This window comes from Abrus precatorius, unplaced genomic scaffold, assembly GCF_003935025.1.
Source record: "Abrus precatorius isolate BTA unplaced genomic scaffold, Abrus_2018 Scaffold3, whole genome shotgun sequence".
Classification (NCBI taxonomy): Eukaryota; Viridiplantae; Streptophyta; class Magnoliopsida; order Fabales; family Fabaceae; genus Abrus; species Abrus precatorius.
In genome coordinates this window covers 16,592,484-16,609,441 of record NW_020874373.1, presented here as the reverse complement: position 1 = coordinate 16,609,441, position 16,958 = coordinate 16,592,484, and the positions used below count along the sequence as shown (strand labels likewise).

The window sequence follows — 16,958 nt, the reverse complement described above, 5'->3', positions numbered from 1 at the left end:
CTATTTTTTAACTTATTTAAATATAACAAATATAATAATTTATTATTAAATATATTTATTATTTAAAAAGTGTAATCATATATAAATATTTTTAATTTTTAATAGAATATAATTTATGTTTATTATAATTATAAATAAATAAAATTATAACATAATATATTAATTTAATAATAACAAAATTAAGAATATAAAAATATATTATTTAATAATTTTATTATTTAAATATATTTTAACAGCTCTATTTTTAAATTATATAATATATATATATACAAGCTGACCTGTCAGGCTTAATATGCTTTATAAATAGTTCAAGTCTAACTTATTTACTTAAACAGACCTCAAAAAAAATCTCAGCTTAATTTATTTATTAAAAAAGTCAGAACAAACCAGAGTTAAACCAGCTGACGGGTCTGTTTCTATTCTTAGTTGTCTTGAAAGGGAAAAGTAAAGTCATCTATTATTCTTTTATTCGTATCTTGACACCAACATTTTTACATTCCTATCTAAAAGAAAAGGCAATTATCAGCGATAGATTATCCTTTCACGCCAAGCCTTCATCCGAAATGTCCAGTCAAACTCAATGACGCCCTTACAAAAAGACGATAAAAACATTGACCTCTCGACCCATCGACAGTGTGTAAATCGAAGAAAACAAAAACATAACAAAATGGACGAGAAAAGAAAATAAGAGTTTCTAAACAAAGTTATTAATAATGAGTTTGATAATATTATATTATAATTTATGTATGGATTTATATTTTATTTTTAAATAAATTAATACATTTTTTTGATAAATAAAAAATACAGAGAAATTATTAGTTTTAAAAGGAATTTATCAAAATATTACTCTAAATAATATTTAATTTTTTAAAGCTATTTTTTAATATTTATACTTACCTAAAATAACTTTATTACTTTAATTATACAACTAACTTTATTTAATGATTCTTAAAATAAATATTAACTTCAACTTTTAAAATTAAATTTAAATAATTAATAGTAATAATTTTTATTGTAGAATTAAATATTTATCATATTTTATAACTTTAGTACAATGGTATATTCTTCTTAACAAAATTCTCTTATTTTTATATACTCAACTCAATTCCAAAAATTAGAGTTAAGAAAATTTATAATTCTAATTTAATCAATTAATTTGAACTACCAACTTTCAGTTATAAACAGTCAATATGATTGAGAATCATAATAAAAATTAATAATAATATTTTTATTAAATACTATAGCATTTAGTATTATTAGTACATGAAATACTCAAATTGTAGTAATTTTATTCAACTCAAACAAAATTAAGAGGATGCTTCTAGTTTTTTAAAATATATTTAATTTAATAATATAATAAAAATTATTATACGTGAATTTTTATTTTTATTTTTATTTTTCAAGTATAAGTTGAAAAAATGGGTAAACTATTAATCAGGAGGAATGGGGAAAAATAATTGCAACTTGCAATAGATTTTACTACAACAGTGTGATAATATAATAAAAATTTATTTGGCCTGGATTTTTATTATTTATTTCCAAGTGCAAGTTAAAAAAATGGGTAAACTATTAATCAGAAGGAATGAGGAAAAATAATTGCAACTTGCTGTCGAAAATTGCCTACGAATGTGTGATCTGTTTTTTATAATTTAAATATAAAATCAAGTTTGAGTAAATCAAAATTCAGTTCCGGATTGACGCACCAGTAAGTAACTAGTAAAGTTCGTTTCCACTGAATAGTGAGTGATGAACAATCGCTTCGCCATCTGAGGGAGAGTTTCCAACTCGCAAGTTTTGAAGAAATCCAAGTGTCGTTTGGTCGGAAACGCATGCGTTGTGAGTCGTGACCCACCGTTTCATTACTTTTCGGGGGTGCGGTTACAGTGCCGTGAAGCACGAACATGAATTAATGGGTCGTGTTGTTGTGTCGAATTAGAATCGCTCTGTTTCATTTACCCTTTTCCATATCTCGCATAGAAACGTTTCCTTTACGCTTTCTTTGCTCCAAGTTTTGATTTTTTAGTGAGTGTTGCTGAAACTACCAAAAGGGTAGTTCGAAAAAAGAAAAAAAATGGCACATTCGCAAGGAACGGACCGAAAGAAGAGTGAAGTGATTCGTCTAGAGCGCGAATCTGTCATTCCAATTCTGAAGCCCAAGCTTAGAATGACTCTGGCCAACCTTATTGGTACCACTTTTGTTTAGTCCCTTTTTTTTTCTCCACCTTGTGTTATGGTTGTTGTTGTTTTGGTAGTTATAAAAGCATTTTTATGTGATTGTTTGCATGTGTGTTGTTTTGGTTATGTTGTGATTGTCCTTGGAACGGAGGAGTATTTGGGGTGAGGAATCGATGTTGCTTTTTGTCTTTTAATTGGGATGAAATTTTGCTGGTTTTTCTGATCCTTTATGTAATTCAGTTTCATGTTGTTTTTAATCTAGTGGAAGAAATATGGCTTGAGTTTTTTCTGGGTATATGCAGAACATAGTTCCGACCGAGCTGAGTTTTTGAAGCTTTGCAATAGAATAGAGTACACAATTCGAGCTTGGTACCTTCTTCAATTTGAGGACTTGATGGTATATTCATTCCTTGATCTTTTTTTTATATAGCTAAAGATAGCTTGTGGTTGTGGAGCTTGATTCCTCTACGCTTTCAGCAACTCTACTCGCTATTTGACCCTGTACATGGGACACAAAAGTTGGAACAGCAGAAGTTGGCTTCAGAAGAAATTGATGCACTTGAACAAAATTTCTTGACATACCTTTTTCAGGTACCATCTCCATTTCTTGGATTTGAGTGTCTACAATTATCTTGGGGGATATTGTTAATATAATATAGACTTGAAAATACATTACAAATTACAGTATTAATATAAAGGAGTAAACTTTGGTATTGATGAAGGTTGATGCAGTATAGGGATTGTTACTACTAAAGTGTTGAGAATTCACTTGTGTTGTTTGGACAACAGAATGAAAAAGTATAATGGCTACTTTTTAAAGGAATAGTGGTGTAAACATATTGTTGTAGAGTACACACTGCACAATCATTAAAGGTTAAGGCTTATGACAAGGGTTTAGCTTAAGGTAATCATAATATATCGCATTTTCAAGAACAAATTCCAAAATAAGGAAAAGATATTTTGTAAATAAGATTTACATGACTAAATAATCAGATGGGATTCAATGAAAGATCATACATCACATATTATCTATCAAATATTTGTTTCTTATGTTATCTGAAGAGTGAAGATTCTTTGATTCTTTATGCAGGTCATGGAAAAGAGCAACTTTAAGATAGTTACTGATGATGAGATTGATGTTGCACATTCAGGCCAGTATCTTCTGAATCTTCCCATTACTGTTGATGAATCTAAGGTTTGTGCATAATATATGCTTCTTTAATGGCATAGTTACTTGGAATGCTTGATTTTGCTGCTAACTGTTGCTGATGTCTTTCTTTTTTATTTTTGCTGACAAAGCTTGACAAGACACTTCTGAAGAAATATTTTGAAGAGCATCATCATGATAACCTTCCGGATTTCTCTGATAAGGTACGGTCCTGAATCTAGTGTGGAAGGTACTTATCCATGATGGATTTTCTGGTTCTGTGGTGTTCATTATTCAGCTGTCTGGGTTGGGAATGTTGGTGTGTGTGTTTACTGCTGAAATTGTGACTCATTATTGTCCATTTCTTTGAAATTTTATTTGTAGAATGATATTTTAAATTTATTCTAAGGTTTGTTGCTGTGCCCCCCTCCCCCCACCACACACACACACACACACACACACACAGTTGTTGAGGCATCATTCTGCATTTATTATTGGAAATCATAATCTTTGTTACCATGCTGATTAATTCACTAAATATTTGATTTGGGAGAAAGACCTTTCTTCTTTAAAATCAAAAGTGAATTTTATCAGAATATTTTGTCAATAACTTAGTTATGACTTATGATGATAGACATTTACATACTGTCCAAAGTCTAAACCCCTCATCAACAGGCACTAATCCTACTCCAAGTGGCTTAGAATATTTTTTATTGAAGTATTGGTAGTTCAACATCCTTGTTGGAAAACAGAACCTTAAAAATGTGGATTAAGTTGCACTGAATATTGGCAATAGAATATGATCCATGCTTACTAATGGACATGTGGTAGTCATCAAATCTTGTAGGTTTTAACTGAAACCCCAGAAGTTTATAGATTAAGAAGGGTCATTGTTCATTGTTTTTGTGAACATGGAGTCTATATTATCTGGCTTTTGTTACTTCTTACATCTTTGATGCTGGACTGCAGTTGATCTTTTCCTCTCTCTCTCTCTCTCTCTCTCTCTCTCTCTCTCTCACACACACACACACACACACACACACATCCACAGTAAAGGCTGGTTCACAGTTATTATTTTTATTTGCATTATTGATCAGAAAAAAAGTGTAATTCCTTAAAACAAGTGAGCTGAACCTGCAAATACAAACACTAATCTAAAGATTCTTGTTTTGTTTCTTGATCTTGGTCTGTTTGTGAAATGAAACCTAATAAATGATATTATTTTAGTATGTTATTTTTCGGCGTGGCATTGGAATTGATCGAACAACTGACTATTTTGTCATGGAGAAAGTGGACATGCTCATTGGACGTTTTTGGGCATATCTGTTGAGACTAACTAGGTAAGCAAACTCTCATACTGGGAAGTGAATTTAATAGTTGATGCTAGTGAATAATCCATTGTGGGAAGTTATTATATAAAATTGTCTCAGCAAAACATGTTAAAGGTCAATGTAAAATAATTTATTGTTTTTGTGAATTTTAGTCAATACAATCTTCATCTTTGCAGTGAAAGAGCATATCATTGAATCTATACATGTGAATGCCCCAGAATATAGAGAGTTAGGCTATTTTTTTCTCCAAGAAACTTTTTAAGGCTGTGCTGCTTGCAGGTTGGAAAAGCTTTTATCTAGAAGGTCAAAAAGGCATGATAAGAAAGATCCAACGAAAGTCAATGAAATTAACCCTGAAGAAAATGGGCAGGACCTTTATGTTGAACGGATACGACTTGAAAATATGGAGCTAAGGTCCTACTGCTTCTGTTTTCCTTGTTCTGTATCTTATTTTCTTTCCAGACAAGAACCCCCAATAGTGCATTTACAGAATGTTATTACTTGTAAAAGATGCTTATTTGGTGAATTTCTTTACACAGGATTGACCATATCTGCATGTTAAATGACATTGCTTCTGATAATCTTGATTTGTGTAAATCCTGATTGTTAGCGGCTTCCATTTAATTGAAGATTTAAAATTTTCATTGTATGCTCTGTACCACATAAAATTTTGGTACTATATGTTTGTTACTCTGGAACTACAACCATCATGGTTGTACAACCTCAATAAAAGTTAATGTCATGAACCAACTATTTCAAAATCTTTAAGTTGCTTGGTGAATACACATAATGGTTTTATATTACATCTGTAACATTGCCCCCTCACCGAGCCCTTTGGCCTTGTAACATTGATGATACATAGGTCAACCAACCTTGTGCTGAAATTCAACTTTCTATTAGAAGAATGAGGGCAGTGAGGATCAAAGTATCAGATCACTTGAATGTAGAGGTTCTAATACTTGATCTAACTATCTAAAACCTTAGTTAGGTGACCTGAACTATCTATCCTAAAAGCTTATGTTTTTTAGTGAAGTCATGAATGACTTAATAATTATGTCTTTTAAGAGTTAACAATTACCTTTCCCAAAACAATAGTCAACCTGGATTGAGGTTTTGAATCTTCCTTTAGCTTATTTACTGCTGGGTAAAAGTTTAAAACTTAAATTATGTATACAAATAACAACCTTATCCCACTAAATGAGGTTGGCTACGTGGGTCACAACATTATTGGACTTGATTAACACTAAATTCTTAGAAATATTATTAGTCTTGAAATTTGTTTTTAGAATTTTCTATAAAATTCTTCTTAGTCTCTTTCTACCCTTTTTTACAAGGTTATATATCATGTAATCTACTCTCTTCATTGGTGTATCCAATAGTCTTCTCTTCTTAACATATGTCTAAACTATGTTAACAATTTTTTGTTATCTTCTCCTTAGTGGTTGCTACTCCAATATCTTCTTGTATACAATCATTTCTTATTCTATCCCTTTTTGTATGGTCACATGTCATTGTAACATTTTTATTTTTGCTACTGCCATTTTTTTTATTGCCTTTTTAAAGCCCAACATTCACTACCATCAAGGATAACTAGTCATCTGACAGTTCAATTTAACTTCTCTTTAAGCTTGGTAAGTGTTTTGTGGTAAAAAATAACTCTCGGTGCCTTTTCTCCATTTTAGCCTCCCATCTTGTATTTTGTGTATAAAATCTTCATTAATATGTAGTATGGGTTCAAAACATGATCCAAATGCCTCAAAGTTTCACATATATTTGTCCATTTGCTGATTTTCCTTTGAAGCGCATGAGTTTCTTTTTCACAGAAAATGCTATGCTCATGCATCCATGTTGCATAAATTGAGTGTGTGATGAGATGATCACTCATGTGATGGTTTGCTGCAATTTCCAGATTCCGTAATTTGTTGGGCAAGACCTTAATCCAAGAACCGACATTTGATAGGATAATTGTTATCTACAGGTAGATCTGCTTTTTGTCTCACACTTCTATTGAAAATTTTAAATCTAAAAAGCAAATTAATTTTCCAGGAGAGCTGGTAACAAATCAAAAGCAGAACGAGGAATATTTGTGAAGCATTTCAAAAACATTCCAATGGCTGATATGGAAATAGTTCTTGTGAGTTACCTCATTTGTGAAGCATTTTAAAAACATAATTTTTATTACCTAGTTAACTTCTCCCCCTACAAACACACTGATGACCTTGGTCAAGAACTTCTTACTTGACAGCCAGAAAAGAAAAACCCTGGATTAACTCCAATGGATTGGGTCAAATTTCTTGGATCAGCTATAGTTGGGCTGGTTAGTTTTTTTAATCTTAAATTGAATGTTTCTATTTTTCATCATTTTGTACTAATGCATCTAATGTTCTTCACACTTACAGGTTGCTGTAGTTAGTTCACTTGAAATGCCTTCAGCTGATTGGTGGGTCATCATTGCTGTTCTCTCCACAGTAATTGGTTATTGTGCCAAGACTTACTTCACGTAAGTATTAACTGTTACCTTCTATTGGAAATATATGCTATACGATGACAGTAATCTAAAGAAATCTGTTGGTCATTGGCTTGTTAACATTGCCACATTGTTTGCGAGTAAATTCATTTGAAAAATCTATTTAATCATTGTGGCTACTTTTTCTTCCCCATAGGTTCCAACAAAACTTGGCTCAGTATCAAAATTTGATTACACAGTCAATGTATGACAAACAACTGGACAGTGGAAAGGGTACACTTCTTCATCTGTGTGATGATGTCATTCAACAGGAGGTAAGTGCTAGCTTGATTTTATGCTTTTTTTTTCAATTAAATCTACATTGATAAATTTTGTTAATGTTTTTAGAATATTTTAGAAAAAAGGGTAGGGCTGGCATTCTATCGGCACTTGAAACTAGACAGCTTATTAGTCTGGTCAACCCTCAATGTCCTGTTTGGCCAAAATGGCCAGAACTAATGGTAACTGGCTTGCCAAGGCCATGTATGCAGACCTGTTACTTGAAGAATGTGAAGTTTTTAAACCCAGCTCCTAAGGCTTGTGGCATGCCCATCACGCAATTGAAGTTGTCTGTTGTGCATACGATAGTTGGGATTTCCCCCCTCAAATCCTCTACTAAATTTCCATTAAGTGGTAATCAAATAAAGATTTTGCTTGCAAAGAAAAAGTTTTGCAAGGTTTAACTCTTCTAATTATTGGCAGGACTGTTACTTAAGATTGCAATCTTCCTTGTAGCCTTGTAGGATCACATGGTCTTACGCTTTTTTATAGGAGCTTCAACCTTGATTACTCACACCAACTCATTTTGGTGAGATTGCGTTAGTATTGTTAGGCAAGCTTGTGTTATCAGTGCAACCAGGTAATTTTTGCAGTCTGGTAGAGCCACTATTTAAGGAGTTGAGCAGCCTATTTTTCAGAAGAAAAAATCTAGCTGCCTTGAACTCTGAACACTCCATTGACCTTATCATACATTCCATTAGGTCCCCTGCTGCAATGATTTTTTCCCTGTGTGCCTTTGATGTGTGAGTGGTTTGTCTAGGCCTGTGCTTTGGTTTGACTGTGGCAGATTTGGGTTGTGGCTGAACTCCTCTTTCTTTCTATCTGTTTCTTGTTTTGTTAGGGTGGGTGGGAGGTGGGAGCATACCGGTTTGTTTTTGCATCAATGCTTGCTGGTTTGGTTGTATTATTGTTCTCTGTTTAGGTGTTTGGTTCTGTTTTGATTGGCTGTAACTAGTGCTCTGGTTTTGGTGGATCTGATGGGTGATGGCCATGGGGTTGTCGGTGATGGTGTGGGTGCCACAGAGAGTTGGGTTTTTAATTTTTTTTTTTTCCTTGGCATTTTTAATTTATACTGTTATTGCTAACCATTCAAGACTGAGAAGTGAGTGATTAGATTGTGGAAGATCATTTGCTAGGTGCTACAAGCCTACAGCTAACCTTTATTTTTAGTTGAGACTCATTTGATATTTCTGTAACTATCTGCCCAAAGATCTAACCTATTGGCTACTAATTTAAAATTCTTTAAATGAATAGGTCAAAGAGGTAATAGTTTCATTCTTTATTCTGATGGAACAAGGCAAAGCTACAAGACAGGTATATACATGAACACAAGATTTTACCAATCTTGTTTTATGTTTTCTCTGCCACCTTTTTATTTAAAAATTCTATTATATACTTAGGAAAAATAAGGTTTCTTTTAGTTTATTTAAGTACTTATATTAGCTGTATGGTAATGTGAATCAGGATCTTGATCAATGGTGTGAGGAACTAATCAAAGAAGAGTTTAACGAAGAATGTAATTTTGATGTGGACGATGCAGTTCAGAAATTAGAGAAATTGGGAATTGTTACTCGGGTGAGATTGCTCAAAATTTTCTCATTCTAATCTCCAGTAATTTGTATGTATGGCGAAGTATTTTGTACTGCACCTCTTTAAAGGAAAACTAAGCATTTTTATTTGCTGTAACTTTAATTTAATTATTTCCTCTTCTTTTTCTCTCCGTATATCCCATTCTATCTTTAATCTCTCTCCAATTAAATGTTAAAGTGACTGGTTTCAAATCCTTTGTAAGGTATGATGACTATAATGTTAACAGTACTAGGAAATTCCAATTTCTTTAAAATAAAAGCGATTAGGAAAAATCTCATGGGATGTTTCCTTTACAGTAGTATAGATAACGTTGGTTGTCTAAACTTCTGTCAAATGTGTTATTACTAAACTTGATAATTTTGATTCTGGAAGCAGTTGAAATAATAATAGTTAAATCCTGTTTACCAATAAGTCATATTTGTTCTTGAACACATTAATTATCATTTGATAGAATGTAATATAGTTTCAGACTATGAGCATCAAGGAAAATTTAATATTATTAAATATATTGTGGCCCCAAGAAATTATTTCCTTAAGATTTTGATATCTTTGTTGATTGGAAGCTCACCTTGGGATTCAGGATTCTATTGGTCGGTATCAATGTGTTGGGCTAAAACGAGCTAATGAGATCATTGGCACCACCACTGAAGAGCTTGTCCTCAAGGCAAGACAGGGAAACATTACTCCTTGATGGCTTTCTCAAAAGGTGCTTATCTGTTTCATGTACATGCCAGTGTTTGTTAATAATGATAATTCTGAAATTGCCTAAAGTTATAGAATTTTTCTTGACACAATACTAGATTGATGTCTCATTTCTTAGATGGAAGAAGTTAGATAATTTCTGCTTTCTGTCTACCGGCTTCTGTATGTAAGTCTATGTCAATGTGCTTTCTATATTTTATTCTTTTTTCAATCATTCCTGTGTTAATTCCCTGATTCTGAAGCATACTCGATTACAATGTTTGGCCTAGTTAATTATTTTCAATTTTATACATGTAATTTAATGCAATTACCACTTGATGTTACCCCAATAAATGTTATATCAATTATGGGTCATAGCTAGGACTAGTATCGGTCGCAAATGTCTTGCTTCCATAGTCAGGTGAAAGATAAGATATTTGATGAGGGGACGGATCGGTGTTCAGTAAGTACTTGTATTTTTTCAACATTTTCTATCATAATTGATGGGGGATTTTAGAAGTTACTATGAGTATGTATTTCAAAATTGAGGATGTTGAGATATATGGGGTGTTAAAAAATGTTTGTATAAATGATTTTATGTCTGGTATAAGTTTTTAAGGCTTTGTTTTGTCTATGATGGTTAAAAGAAAAAAAATGGATGATTAAAATCCATGTGTCTGGTACAAATAAAAACATATGTACCAAAGTGATTTGAGTTGGTTGCTGTGGGAACCCTGTTTAGTAAATTATGCTACCTTGGTGTTTAAATTCATATAACCGTGAAAAATGCAATTTTTCATTAAGAAACTTTATGTAAATTAATCAGATATGTAGAAGAGGGACCTATAATATCAAGTATTTGTAAGGAAGGCTGTTCTGTTTTTGGTCAATTGTAACGAAGCTTGGATGCTCCATATATGACTTTTAGGAACTTAATAAACGGGAATGAGTAGTCACAACAAATAGGCAGGGAAAATTTGCTACTCCAATAATGGGTAATGTACAACGATTTGAAATTTTTATATTTTTAAAATTTTATACAAAGCATTTTAAAAGCTTATTACCAATTATAAATTATCATACGCAAAATTCATTGAAAAACATTCATATCAAGTAAGATTTCTGTATTTTTCAGTTTAACTTTGAAAACTTATTTTTAACAGTGTATATCAGATTGATTTTTTATACTGTGAATCTGGTTAAAAAATAAGTTTACTAAAAGGTGTGTGATATTTTAAATTTTTTATTCTTTGGAATAGTTCTGAGGAATAATATTTTGAAATAATTTTTAAAATAAGAAAGTACAAATATAATCAAATACGTCTCAAGTCTCTCGTACTGAGTACGCAATTTTATTTTTTGACAAACTCAGTCAATGTTTTTTTATTATTGATAGCATGTAGTTAAAATAATTCAACTATCGCACAAATTATCAAGTGTTGAAAAGTATAAAAATATGGGTAATGTTGAAATAAACCCGAGTTATTTCCTGAAAAGGGCATTAGATATTGACAATAGGTCATGTCAATAGTTAAGATAACATTAGTAATATAAATATTATGGTTGCTTCAATACTGCTATAGTTACTTCTATTGTGTTTGACTTTGACCCTCCAATTCTCCCTTGCTGCTAGAATATTCCCCAGCAATTTTCATTAAAATAATTAGTCCTACATATTCTGTATTCAAGACTCACTAAAATATGTATTAAACTTTCATTTGGTCTTTCAAAAACTTAAATTTTCTCATATTAGTCTTCAAAAGTTATCCCCAAATAGAGTTTTCAAAAATTAAATCTATTACTAAATTAATTTTGTAAAGATCTAAGGGAAAAGGTTAAAGTGGTGAAAATACATATATGAAACAAAATTTTTTCAAACTAGTATAAATCTAAAATTTTTTAGCTTTTTATTTTATTTAACTTATATTTAATATGTTATAGTTTATTATTTTATTGACCATTAAATATAAATAAAAGGTCTAGATTGAGTATAAAAATTTTTAGATTTATATTAGTGTAAGAAAATTTTTCTCATATATATATATATATATATATATATTTATATTTGAAGATGGGTATCAAGAATTTTTTTTTTCAATAACAAATTTGAAATAATAACTACTTTGATGATAAATTAAATATGAGAGATGACTTAGATAAAAAATCTTAAAAGATTGAAGTAATGTGACAATGAAATTGAGAGAAGAAACTAGTTCGGGAATCAAAAAGCAAAGGACTTACCATAAAACAAAAGATTTTCATTCATACTAAGTCGTCAAAATTGGTCAACTAATTGTGACAAACTAATTGTAGTCATGTGATATTCAAATTTCGGGCCACATTTGCAAGTCGCGTCTTCCGTCAAGTGGTTCCTATGGTCAGAGTATTCAAAGATGCCTGCAATGATGATAGAGCAATAAACAATTCAATACCATTCTACACACAGACTTAATGGTCTACAGATTTGATGATAATACTATTGTAAAGTCTTTGATTACATTGATTTTACTACTTTCCATAAAACGACGTGCACAAGAAATATGGTCATAGTCAATTGCTAAAATTCTAAGATACTAATATTTTGTGCGCATAAATAAAATATTAAAACCAATCCAATTGTTAAGAAAATTGAAATAAAATAAAAATAATAATAGAATTGGAAAATTGTTTTCCTCTCTACTTTTATATTTACATGTTAGTAAAAAAAAAAATCAATCAAAATGTAGAGAAACACCCTATTCTCCTCGCTAAGATTCTTGCAAGGTTTACATCAATAAGAACGACTAATATTTACACCATTTGGTAAATTTTGACAAAGAGGACTTGCAATTTTGGCATATTTCTCTGCAGAATAATGACAAATGCTTTGTTACTACGTCAATAAAGAACTTTGGATCTTTCATAGGTCCCATGCGGTCGCGTAAAAAACCGTGAATCTTGAGATGATGTGAAAATTGTTGGCACAAATGTGAAAGAGGCAACAATACAAGCTTTGTAGTAACAGGAACAGCTCATGTGTTTGCCACTGTGATAGGATTCCTAGTGGCAATAAATAAAGTGATCATGATAAGCTTTGCAGTTGCTGAACGTGTAAAATTTTGCAAGTCATCTGCCCAACATGCATAAAATTGAAAGTATCAATAATTGAAGGTTAATATGATCAGTGCATTAAAATACTCACAGCATGGGGCACAATTTATTTGGTTCTCTCATACTGCAATAAATTGTTAAAAATTGTATTCAACTTGAGAGAATCATGGACCAGCCCATGACCAAATACTATTATGAGATTTGGGAACTTAGCATTGTAATAATCAAGATAGTGTCAAACTTCTTTCACAAAAGTGTAAACAGAGAAGAGGCACAACAGTGTAAACTATTAGCATGAGATTAATATTAGAAAAACAGATTAGTTTTAGTATAAATAGAGATGTTCTCATGCTGATATTAAATAGATTAATATTAGCATGAGAACGAAAGAACATTTATCTCAGAGGGACATTCGGTGTAATGTCACACTGTTGATGTTAGATTTTTACTGATTCAAAATATGGGTGCAGTTAAAGATGAATGGTTATTCCTTCTCAAGTAGTTCCACGTGTATATGGAACATACAGAATACTTCTTTACCTGTATCCCATGCAAACCCCAAATATCAGAATGATAAAAGAAATTTGCAGAAGTATATATTAGATCACTCACCTCATTGAAATATTTTCCAGCGGACAAAAGCAGCACTCCATTGCTGTTCAGTATGACTACCAGAAAGTTTTCAACTTTTCAATTGTTTCAATTTCTCAAGAACCTGTTTCATTGATGGTCGAATAGAAAGTGTCTCTTCTGTGCATGTTAATGCAAGCTTTAAAAGCCCCAATAACTTTTCCTTAGGCCCAGCTTCCCACAGCACAGATGAAAATAGCTCGGAACAACGACCTTCAGTCATTAACAGCTCAGCCCATGGAACAATATTGAATCCATTTCCATATTCAGAAAATGATGGATCAAGTGACTTTCTTCCAGACACCAATTCTAGTAACACTACACCAAAGCTGTAAACATCTGCTTTGTCCGAAACCCTGCAAGTGGTGGCATATTCTGGTGCAACATAACCAAATGTGCCTGCCACATCAGTGGTGGCATGGGTTTCAGATACCTCAAGCAGTCGAGCCAAGCCAAAATCAGACAGGTAGGCATTAAGATCATCATCAAGTAAGATGTTGCTAGGTTTGATATCCCGGTGAACTATGCGAGGAACACAAGAGTAATGAAGGTAAGCAAGGGCCTCGGCTATGTCTTTTGCTACTTTGTAAATAACTGGCCACTGCACATTTTTTCCTGACCTGTCGTGTATGAAAGCTTCAAGGTTGCCACCAGAAAGATAATTGTAAATTAAGAACATTTCAGTCTTTCCCACATAATAACCAATAAGAGTCACAAGATTCTTGTGTCGAATTCTCCCTAATGTCCTTATTTCTGTCTCAAATTGTTGAATTCCTTGAAATCTACCTATGGACAACCTCTTTATGGCAACAAGAAACCCAGGGGACAGTTCTGCCTTGTATGTTGACCCAAAGCCACCAGTGCCAATTAGATACCGGATGCTGAAATTTCCTGTAGCAGTGGCTACACTGTCATAACTCAATTCTATTGGAACATCTTGAAAAGTCACTACCTGTCGCCTTCTAATGCTGCTAAGCCGACCAAGTTTACTCCTTCCAGAAAAGATCACTAGTACTATTCCCAGAAGTGTGCAGAGAGCCACAGAAGCTGAAGTGACCACAGCAATAACCAATGTTCTTAATTTCCTCCGTTTATGCAAATGCTGAATTTCAAGGGGCACAGGAAGAGAAGCAGGTGGCTCAGAATATGGATCAGGACAAGAGTGCAGGTGTTCATTTCCTTTATAAGAATCACAATCACTTGGGTGTTGAAGATGAGGAATATGACCAGAAAGATTGTTGAAAGAAACATCCAGTTGAACAAGATTATAAAGTGTAGAAAAAGGTAGAGGTATTTCACCAGAAAGGTTGTTGTGATCTAGCAACATAATTTCAAGGCTTTTGGCATTTGCCAAACTTGGTGGAATAGTTCCAACTAGATCATTGTGAGAAAGATTCAAAACGGTAAGGGAATTCAATTGACCAAGTTGGGAAGGAATTTCCCCTGTTAGATTGTTTCCTCCCAGAAGCATCCATTTCATGTTTTGTAGGTTTCCCAACTGATTAGGGAGTGACCCAGATAGTTTGTTCCCACTTAAATCAAGACGCTGAAGCATCATTGAGTCACCTATACCAGGACCAATTGACCCATCAATCTGGTTGTATGCTGCTTCAAAATCTGTCAACTTCAGGCACTCCAAAAATGATGCTTGGGAATTCCCATTGGAAAGTTGGTTCACACTCAAGTTAACAGACAATGTCTTGAGGTCGTTACAGTTTGAAACTAGCTGATACGGTAGAGTTCCATTGAACTTATTATTATTGAGAGACAGCATGTAGGAGACGTTCTGATTTGCAGCAAAAAGATTATCTCCAAGAAAGAACAAAGGCAAGGATCCCACGAAACTGTTCCAACTGAAATCATGGCTGACAACATTAGTATCTTTAAAATCCAAATCAATGAGAGCATTCTTTTGAAATCTCCAAACAGGAATACTAAAGTATGCTTCATTAAAACCATCCAATCTTAGGAATAAAGAGTCCAGTGCAGCAGGAGCACTACTCATATGACAACTTTCTTTCCTGAATCCTGGAACAATGCCAGACATATTATTCCTGCTGACATTGAAGTACATCATACAAGGAACCTGAAGCTGAAGTGAAGGCAGATATCCACCTAAATTGTTAGAACTCAAGTCCAAGAAAGTCAAATTCCTACACATCCCCAAACTCTTGGGCACAACACCGGAAACATAATTCTGTGCCAAATTGAGTACCCTCAGAGAGCATGAATCTGTCCAGCCACTAGGCAACCGTCCACCAAGATTTGCCCTCGGCGCCCACAAAACCCGCAGACTCGAAAGCAACAAAACTTCATGAGGAATATTCCCAACAAAGGCATTGAACTCTCCTCTAAAGCTATCCTCCAAGCTTCCCTCGTTACGATCCTCAAACAGATCAGTGACCACAAGCACAGACAATTTCAAACAATTAGCCAACTCCTTGGGAATCCTTCCAGTGAGACTATTTCTAGAAACATCCAGAACTCTTAGTTCAACAGCATACCCAATCTCAGGAGGGATCCTACCTTCCAATATATTCCCATCAACCAAAAGGGTCCTCAAATTTCTGCATTTCCCAATTTGGGGTGGAATCTCCCCAGTGAGAAAGTTATGTGACAACTTCAAATGGTTCAAGGAATCACAACCACTCAAACCACTCACTGGAATCTCCCCAGAAAACTGATTATTCGATAAATCAACGATTTTCACACTCCCAAAGCCAATAAATTCACTTGGTATTGAACCTGAAAAGGCATTACCAGAGAGATTAACAACGCGAAGAGATTTAAGAAAACTCATCTGGTTGAGAACTCTCCCCGAAAAGTTGTTTCCTTGCAGCTCAAGAACCTCGAGAAACCGGAGATTTCCAATGCTCGCGGGAATCTCGCCGGAAAACATGTTTCCGGCGAGGGACAGGACTCGAAGCTCTGACATGTTTCCGACGGAAGGAGCCAACTCGCCGCCGCGAAGACCCGTCACACTCAAGGCAGTTACTCTGCCGGAGAGGCTTGCGCCGCCGCACGCGACGCCGTGCCAGTGGCAGAAATTGGAAGAAGTTCGGTTGCTCCAGGCAGAGAGAAGGTTCAAAGGGTCGGAAGAGACAAAGCGTTTGAAGCTGAGAAGAGACAATGCGTCGTTCGGAATCGTAGCATTGAGGGCATTTGCGTGATGGGTAGTGAAGAAGAAGAAGAAAAACCACCGAAGTAGAAAAAGAACCATGTTTACTAGAGAGTGTGTGTGTGGATGAAAATGACTTGGGTTTTCTTAAAGATGAAAACTTTGTTGGTAAAGCATGGTGTCCAAATCTGGTTGCCGGTCAGATCCCGCCGGCGAGAGGTTTTGGCCCGAAAATGGAGCTCCGGCGGTGAGCGTCAGTGAGATAGAGAAGAGAAGGGAAAAGAGGTGCGAGAGTGAGTGACAAAGCAGCGAATTACGTTGAAAAGTAGTCTCATTTGGAGCCAAAACGGTAACATTTGTCTCTCTCTCTCTCTTTCTCTCTCCCTATCTAATTTCTCTGGATAAATAATT

General features: G+C 33.8%; 2 protein-coding genes across 3 annotated transcripts; one reads left to right on the top strand and one right to left on the bottom strand.

The window, feature by feature from the left end:
• The first annotated feature begins 1,707 nt into the window (after positions 1 to 1,707).
• On the top strand, positions 1,708 to 10,226 carry LOC113861562. Of its 2 annotated transcripts, XM_027494469.1 has the most exons (16): positions 1,708 to 2,186; positions 2,478 to 2,572; positions 2,653 to 2,766; positions 3,266 to 3,370; positions 3,475 to 3,546; positions 4,550 to 4,662; positions 4,933 to 5,067; positions 6,563 to 6,631; positions 6,700 to 6,787; positions 6,899 to 6,970; positions 7,053 to 7,153; positions 7,317 to 7,434; positions 8,693 to 8,752; positions 8,903 to 9,013; positions 9,609 to 9,734; positions 9,849 to 10,224. In XM_027494469.1, exons 1-15 carry the CDS (start codon positions 2,072 to 2,074, stop codon positions 9,717 to 9,719), a joined length of 1,479 nt encoding a protein of 492 aa, XP_027350270.1. In that variant the 5' UTR covers positions 1,708 to 2,071; the 3' UTR covers positions 9,720 to 9,734; positions 9,849 to 10,224. The 2 variants fall into 2 exon arrangements, with proteins under 2 accessions (XP_027350270.1, XP_027350271.1); XM_027494470.1 differs by having other exon boundaries at positions 1,740 to 2,186; positions 4,610 to 4,662; positions 9,609 to 10,226.
• A 2,161-nt stretch (positions 10,227 to 12,387) lies between these two features.
• Positions 12,388 to 16,754, bottom strand: LOC113861814 (LRR receptor-like serine/threonine-protein kinase RPK2). Its single transcript, XM_027494856.1, has 2 exons — positions 13,408 to 16,754; positions 12,388 to 12,821 (listed from the first exon to the last, which is right to left on the bottom strand). The coding sequence occupies exon 1, from the start codon at positions 16,647 to 16,649 to the stop codon at positions 13,482 to 13,484; it is 3,168 nt and encodes a 1,055-aa protein (XP_027350657.1). The 5' UTR covers positions 16,650 to 16,754; the 3' UTR covers positions 12,388 to 12,821; positions 13,408 to 13,481.
• Positions 16,755 to 16,958: the final 204 nt, after the last annotated feature.

Excerpts from the sequence above, each read along its gene's own strand:
- LOC113861562 (XM_027494469.1), top strand. The coding sequence starts at position 2,072 with ATGGCACATTCGCAAGGAACGGACCGAAAGAAGAGTGAAGTGATTCGT. Across the intron at positions 2,573-2,652 it reads TTCAATTTGAGGACTTGATG|CAACTCTACTCGCTATTTGA; the intron begins GTATATTCATTC and ends CTACGCTTTCAG. Across the intron at positions 6,632-6,699 it reads AGGATAATTGTTATCTACAG|GAGAGCTGGTAACAAATCAA; the intron begins GTAGATCTGCTT and ends TTAATTTTCCAG.
- LOC113861814 (XM_027494856.1), bottom strand. The coding sequence starts at position 16,649 with ATGGTTCTTTTTCTACTTCGGTGGTTTTTCTTCTTCTTCTTCACTACC.